Consider the following 8,414-nt stretch of genomic DNA (forward strand, 5'->3'; position numbering starts at 1 on the left):
CTCTACTGCTAATGTTGATGCAATGCCATCCTGACTCCTAAAAAGTCAGTCTGTATTAAAATAAGTATAGAAACATCACAGCAAGCCAGAAGCAAGGGCAGATGATGTCTAAAACTATGATGGGAGATTTAAACTTCAGGAGACAAAAATTAAAAGATGGAAGCATAAAATAAAAATATTAAGCTCACAGTAGCTTTATCATCTTTTCATCCCAAGGAATAAATCCTTGATTTGCCATGTAGTTAAGTTACCAAAAATTGATTCTGAACTACATTTATAAGCAGAACTGTAAAAAGCACACACACACACACACACACAAAAAAAAAAACTTTTCAGTATTTCCTGCATTCAATGGGAGTAAATGTGAATCAGCAACTATTGACATTTGCTACCTTCATTCGAGGACAAAATGAGATTTGCATCACCAAGTGAGTTTCACTGATTTACTCTGATAATCATCATTTAGTTTTAATTTATTTTGAATGRTCCTTCATAATGCACTTGCAATATATTTTGCCAACAGATGAAAATTAATGCTAACATAGAGGTTATATGCCACTTGCTCTTTACATTCCTCTTCCCACTTATCCCAAAGCAGCTCAAGAAGCCTGCTGAAAACCTGTAGGTCCAGCACTGAAGACAAAAGAAAACAGTCCAGCCAAAGGAATGGCACAGGCCAGAGACCCAAGGACTGCAGTGCAGATCAAACTGGGAGAAGGATTATGGTTTTGGTACTGCCCCTATTCAAGACTCTGGAGCAGCACAACTGAGAGGCTCAGGCTCAGGACATTTGACAAGAGGCAAACCACCACACATCCYGCAGCTTGCCAGATTGGTATTGTTAGGGGGTATTACCTGAGGCTGGGTATGAACATGAGCTCATGGATTTAATCAGTATCAGTTCTTCAAAGACAATAAATAGAAAGGCTCAGCAGCCCYGTAAAAGCAACAGACGAGAGTCTGATCATGAATTGTAACTGGCTGCCAGAAAAATAACACGGCATCTTTAACTATATGTATGTGTTAAACTGGCATCTTTTCATAYGGGGTAACTGACACAGCTCTTCTGCTCTGCAGTCCCTATGGAACAGCCAGCCATACATTTCGGCTTGGGGCAGTTAACCAAGTTCATCTCATGCAGTGTATCATCACAAAAACATTTTTCGAAGTGCCTTGTCTGCAACTGGACTTTAGAGAGGTACCAGATATCAGAAACTTTTCAGTTACTCTTTTGTTCAAAACATACAGCATTTCTTTTGGGTAAAGAAAGACTCAGCACAGACAGTATTTCTTCACTGCTGCTCACCTTTCATATTACAAGTATTTGYCAACTGAAATTATATCCATATAGTCACACAAGTATTTTACTGCCTCCACCACCACAGCAAAAAATACAAGCTATGAGACCGAAAGAGGATATTGCCAGGAACCCCAGYGTACACTTTGGAGTTTAGATATTGTACAACTGTGCCCAAAATGTTAGTAGCATCTATCAGCAACTTTTTTTTCACACTACATTTGTCTCACTGCATCGAAAATTTTTGTGGGATCACAGACAACTTGGTTCTTACCATTTCCATTTCTTTTTATCTGCCACAATTGGCTTTCTTCACAGGAAGGCACTACGCACTGAATGTCATTGCCTCCACATTTCCCACATTTAATTTTTTGCGAGAAAGTATTTCTATGCAAGTGATTGTTTCCTATCATAATTATCAAGTTCCTGCACAATAACTAATGAGTTTTACTTTAGAAGCTAAGCTTTACAAATCTTAACTTCACCTTCAAAATTTCAAAATCTTGCTACCAGAATCTAGCTACCAATTCACCTTTGTTTACAGTGTCTTGAGAGAAGAACACTTTTACAGAGCCGAGGAACTTCCCTCTAAACAAAACTGTTGTCCTCTTCCTTCCAAAACACTCCAGAGCTGCTGACRGACATACACCTTAAGACTAGTTGTTTCTTTTTCTTGCTGACAGCTTTGGTATTGCTACTTCCACCCTCACTTCTTCCTCATACCTATATCAGCTCCTGAAAGCAAGATCATGTCAACTATTCTGAATCTCTTTGAAGCAATAAGACCTACTTTTCTAAAATATTTCTCATAAGACAGCAATTCCAGGCAAAAATATCAAATGTCTTAATTATTTTCTTTGCTTAGAAGTCTGCTGAAGCTTCTCCCAAACAGCTCCATGTTATCATCAAATTCATCTCACCCTGCAGTCAGTCTCATTCTTCAAGTCAACTCAGCTAGCAATGCCTCTGACCTTTAAGGAAGAACTAGCAGCATTCTACATGTTAAAACCAAAGGCCAGATTTACAGCACTCCCTCTCATGGAAGAACAGAAGACTGCAAGTTTTATAAAACAATTAAGTCAAAACAGCTGTCTCTAAAGACTGCATCTCTTCTGCAGTCATGACAATAACCTTATTGGCATCAGAGCCGTATAGAAAGGCACTTCAGTTCAGCTATACTCGTCATTCCCTGTTGAAAGTCACAGAGCTAACGAGAACAGACAAGCCTTCCTACATTAATATTAAGTGACTTTGAAATCTAGGTCCTTGTAAGGGCACAGGCAGCCTTCTATAAGGTCAGGCTTGGGGAGCTGAACTCAGAGACAAGCCTGTCAGTCCTGCAGACAGTTCACACCCAACCAACCCATGTCACAGAGTGCTGGAAAGATACAGGTGGATCATGTTTAATGATCTTCTCTCCTCAGTTTTCATTGTAACAGGACACCTGGTGGTTATTGTTTTATTACTAGTGGTTTCAGGGATTGTAATAGCCTGCCAAAAAATATGCTTTAAGTCTCTAAAGGTTCTGTATTTCATTCTAGCTCTTGGCTTGAAATGTGGCAGATGTGCCAGCTTAAGTAACTCCACACTAATTACATAGCATTAAGAAATTAGAGAAGTAACTCACAGTGGAATAAACTTTGTCATCCTGGTCTCAGAAGCTSATTAACGTCAAAGAAAAAACCCATGAGATGATACATTCATCATGTATCTTAGTAAGTCAAAACTGTTGCTACAGAACTGGGCTCAGAACAGCACTGAAGCTGGCTAGCAAGTCCACAAATGCAGAGAGAAATGGTGCAGTCCTATATTCTGCCCTGTGCCCTGACGCAGGCTGCACAGACACACAGCATACTCTATAACCCACCTAGATCATACTTGTTAGCCGAGCTAATCCTAACTAAACAGGGCAAAACTACAAGAATGTCAGGGATGACACCAGAACTCAAACTCCTCAGCAATTCAGCTCATTCAATCAGATGAGTGTTCATGGTTTTTCCCTAGCAGTGAAGGGGATGGATTGCTCAGGCCAGCAGCAGCAAGCCAATAGACTGGAGACAGCTGGCCCAGCCTCCCTGAGCAGAGGCCACACTGCTCAATACTAGATGCATACAGATTTCCAGAGATCATTAGCACACAAATTCTTAGCATATTCCTTTGTGTGACACTAGCACGTCTACATTCCTGAAAATGGAAAAGGATCTGAATTTGTAAGTGAGAAATTTTTGCCCTCGTTCACTAAATCAAGATTAGCAAGGAATTATCTGACACTAGCACACATCTGAATTTGTTTAAGAAAAAATACAGGTCTAACACACAAACATGAGTTCATAAACTATATGAACTTCASCCTATGTGTTTGACCTGCAGGTATGGCATGGAGATAGAGGTGGCCATTATATCCCTATAAAGAGAAAAATTAATTCTCAAATACCTACTGTCAAGTTATAAGCACAGCCTCAGCTCTATATGATAAAAGTGCCATAATCATAGCCTAGCTGTAATCGTACTTAAGCTTCTTCACGAACACAGGCATTTAGCATTTTGTACTACACACACATAGTATTAGTAAGGGTTGGTTTCTTCTTTCGCACTACATGAGTTGCTTTATATGTACAGTGAAGCTATACACTTTGCCARGATGTGCATCAGGATTCCCCCAGAATGTAACAAAAAAAAAAAGCATTTTTTTAAAAAAAAATCAGTTGTCGGTCAGTGCAATTTCCTAACCTGCATCACCAYGTGACTGTAAGGGAACACATGTTGGTACAGGGGAGGGGGGAGGACCCACCTCAGATCTACAGCACAAATCCATAGGCAGTTGAGCCAGGCTGTTTGTCACTCCCCTGAAAAGCGTCGCTCCCATCATCCATCCTTCACACTCCTTCCTTGTCCTTCAGTCCTACCCTCCCCCTCTGCATCCTCCAAATCCTTCCATGAGTTGCTTCAATTCAGTAACACAACAGAAAAGTATCCAGATTTTTCTGCCCAGTTAATTTACAGTTGAGTTAACGGGGCTCTCAGCAGTCAATAGCATGCCAGTGACAATGAGGAGTGTCAGGAACAGAAAAAGGACTGAGGAAGAAAGTGAAAACACCCCTTGTTGGTTGTGATGAGCTGTCTGGCCGCTCACCAGATCTCTGGGAACCAAATTCTTAGATTTGCTTCATCTGTCATGGAATCATAATTAAAATTGGTCCTCTCTAGCACTCCATCTCACCAGACTTTGCCTTGGTACGGCATTCACACTCATTATTACTTATAAATGAAGTACACAAAAATATTCAACTTTAGAAGCTGGTCACTGTAGATTTACACGTAGCAGCAAAAGCCAGTTGTGTCATACGAGCCGAGCAGACTCCCTCCCGCCAGCTAGAGGAAGTGATCTCCCGAAGACATTACAAGGAGCTGTTTGTTACGGCTTTGTGCAGCCAACACCGCTCACTGTCAGCACAGCCAAATAGCACACTGTGCACAGCGCGCTGCCTGGAGAAGAATGTGCTTGCTGACTGCACCTTTTCATCCTGATAAGGATTTTCAAGGTCATGTTCACTCCCTCCCCGCTTCTCCTCAGCTCGAGTGAAATTCCAGGCATGCAGCCCTGGGCCCGAGGTTACATTCCCACCCTCCGCGTCGCCTGGAAACCGGCACAACCTGTCACATTCCTCTGCACTAATAAACCCCAGCAGGCTTATTTACTTTCAAGTGGCTACCTAGGTTTAGAAACACCTTTCTCCTGAGAGCAAACACTCAAGGAATTACACCTGCCTCCATGCTAGCAGCAGTTACTCTGTAACCGAGCCCAGCAGCTTGCCTGCCACAGAGTCGKGGGCAGGAAGGGGAGGATAAGTCTACGATCAAGCTTGTGACCTCTAGGATTAACTTTTCCAAATTAACCWTTTCATATAAAAACAGATCGCAGTGTAGGCCAAAACTTAACCAAACTCATGGGACCAATAAAGGGCCTGCAGTCATAATTCACATTGTGTACACTAAAGCACATCTCTACGTAATTTAGTAAGCCTGCCTATCCTTTGTGGAGCCTGCCTTAAAAGAGCCCCTTTGACCCCTCTCCACAAAGCGGGAGGCTCGAACCAGCCCACATCCGCGGCAAGCGGGGAAGAGCGGGCTGACTGCCAGCCTGTTGGGCTGCAGAAGAGATGTAGCAGACCTCAGGGGGCAAGGCCCAGGAACGCCCTCTCCTTGGGGTCCAGGGAATACGTTACTGGGAGTATTCAGCAGATTGGAAGACCACCGAATTTACTGCAGACCCACAGAAGGCTGCACAGAACCATCTGAGAAGCACTGCAGCTTCCACAGCCCCTCGCTGCACTCCAGGATTACGCCTGCTGTTGCATCTCCCAGGAGAGACTGCCCGAGGCGGTCACAAAGCTTGTTCTCCCAGCCGTAGCACAGACCCACAGCCACTTTTTCATCCTACTACCCTATACGAAAAATTTCCATGAAAAAAAAATTCCAGCGCTACAGGCTGTTGCCCACGAGTCACCTATGCACATATACAACAAGGTAAGGACCTGCATAAACTGCTTAGACCACTTCCTAACTACTCAAGAATCACACAAGCTGCCTGCTTACAAAGCAAGCTAATTATACAATCTGTTAAGCATGTATGCATGCACACCAGTGCTTTGAGTCATTAGAGCAGAGAATTTATACTTCACTGCACGCATCTTGCTCTTTGTGCCTGTGTGCCTAGATACAGCCAAAATGAACACAAATATCTGGAATGTCTGTAGCTTGCTGGCCAATACATCCAAACACAAAGCTGAGTCTTTCGAGAACCTGACTAACTACACGTGACCTAGAGGTGCACATATAGCTTTCCTAACGACATTTAAAATCCCTACTTCATTTTTTTCCAGTCATCTGAAAGCTCCACATATAGCATGACATTTAAGCCACATGCTTTTCTTAAACTATAAAAGTGATCTTAATAAAGAAAAAAACAGTGCAGGTGATCAATTTTAAAGACAGCGCTCAACATCGGAGCCAGCAGCACTGCCTGTCATAATGCGGCTAACTACCCAAGAATTTAATCCCAACACAAGGGCCCTCTGGGCTCGCTGGCATACTGGGAATCCTCCGTTCCTATGGCAGCAGCCACTCCTCGACTGCTAAGCAGCATGGCCGAAAGCCTGCCAGATGGAGATCCTCATCCTAGGTATTTACCATACAGATAATGCCACAGCCTGCAAGCCTTTAGAGAAGCTGGTTCATCCCTTCGGTCATTTTGTCTTCATTTGGAAGTACCTGATTTTTCTCCCACTGAATTCAGGCAGAACTATTTTGATTTTTAACAATTATCGTCATATAACGCCACATGTACAATCCAAACAACTTCTGAGCAGGTATCCAGACTAGCACTTCACAGATGTCGTCCTCTTCAATTTTTACTTCTCATGTAACATTAATTGTCAAGGTTAAAAAAACATGGCACAAAGCACAAAACTCTGGAGCGACAGACAGGAGATGTGCCTGGGCTTGGCACTTTAGCTACGTTTTCATTCTGTTCTGTACTCATTAACAAAGCATCAGGGTGCTTTTTATGTAAAAACTGACAGCAACAGCTATGCCTTCTGTGGATCAGATGTTGTTTCTGGCATTTCTTGTTTTTGAAAGAACTTCTGCTCAAGATTTTGCTGCACATTTTTAGATCTCCAAATACTCAACACCATCAGCAAATAAGTTCCACCCCTTTAATTCAATTGGGCTTATCCCCACAGCACCATTCCATCCTGTGGCAAACCTCTTCCTAAGGGACCGCATGCTACACCTTAGGCTATACTTTCAGAGGGATGTACTCAACACTGGACTTTCCCATTTGTACCTTTTGGGCATTGTCACTTAAGCTCATTATTCTTTAAAAAGAACTTCAAATTAGAAGGATTTTATGCATTTGATGCATAAGGCATAAAATACATACTTTTAGTATCATTTAGGGGTTTAGTGAGACAGCCATAGCACATCCATTTTCACAAGTGTGTTTCCCTTCCCTGCACGTTATTGGAAGCAGCAGATGTAGTATATGATCAAGAGACTAAGCCTTTAGCTGTTTCGTGTTTGTCTTGGAAGATAAGAGCTGGTCAAAATAAGCTCTTAAAATCTCATATGGATCTCACAGTTCTAAGTTGTGATAGGAACTCACATCTTCCCATCATACCAGGCCTTAGGGCATGTTCATCTGTAACAAAGAGGTGTATTTTCTCCTTTTTAGTTTTTTTCCAGTTTCAGTTAATCCAGGGGGTCTAATCAGGAAACAAAGATGATATTGATACCTCAATGTTTTCCTCACAAATTAAGCCCTTCTTGAACCAACCAAACAGATGCAACTCACGGAATGTGTAGATGTTTTAAACTACAACACATTTACTCTCCCCTAAATATTTTCTTGTAGGGCAAAATATCACAGGTCACAAGGACCTTAGATTGAGGTACACTGTGTCGTTCCAGGAGGAACGGGAAAAGAGGCTGCATTACTCTCCCAAAAGTCATACTTTAGAGCCAAACTAACAACTCAATTGCTATGAGCAACTCTTTCATACACCCACCATTTTCACATAACCTACTGACTATTTTGACTATTTAAATTACCACTGCTGGATTTTCAGGCTAACGCCTCCACCAGGAGTTGTTGTCCTCATGTCAAGAGAGATGTCAGCAGAGATTCCAAAACAGGATCTCTGTCTTGATGCACGTAGGTTGTATCCATCTCCAGCTTCTGTAATCAGAACCTTTTATTAAAATTTAGAGGGCAGGATTCTGAAAAACAAGGTACTTTAGATCTATCAAGTCTCTTGCACTACAAACTTTGACCTAAATTCAAGTCCTGTATAACTGACATTATCAAGACGACATCCTTTCCAATTTCTCCATCACGTTTCCTCTTCTTTCTCTCATCCAAAAAAAGAAAAAAGAATTTTTTTGCAGATAAYGAAAAGTACTATTTTGTTCCAAGATCCCTGAATATCTATTTTTACACACCAATTTTCATAGCCTTTATAACTGTCAAAGGATAAAAGCAGCTGAAAATAAATGAAAATCCATTTTAAGTGTTGTTCAGTAACAAAAACAACTCTGAACAGGCAAACTAATTTAT

At 41.8% G+C, this 8,414-nt stretch overlaps 1 protein-coding gene across 1 annotated transcript in view; it reads right to left on the reverse strand.

The window, feature by feature from the left end:
- Positions 1 to 7,969, reverse strand: part of WWC1 (WW and C2 domain containing 1) — a 67,157-nt gene extending 59,188 nt beyond the window's left edge. Inside the window, exon 1 of the mRNA XM_085299584.1 lies at positions 7,910 to 7,969. Coding sequence (XP_085155710.1) covers positions 7,910 to 7,959 — 50 coding nt within the window. The 5' untranslated portion in view covers positions 7,960 to 7,969. The remainder of the gene's footprint in view (positions 1 to 7,909) is intronic.
- Between the last annotated feature and the right edge of the window lie 445 nt (positions 7,970 to 8,414).

Source organism: Rhea americana, unplaced genomic scaffold (assembly GCF_003343005.1).
Source record: "Rhea americana isolate MKP2758 unplaced genomic scaffold, rheAme1 scaffold_150, whole genome shotgun sequence".
Lineage (NCBI taxonomy): Eukaryota > Metazoa > Chordata > Aves > Rheiformes > Rheidae > Rhea > Rhea americana.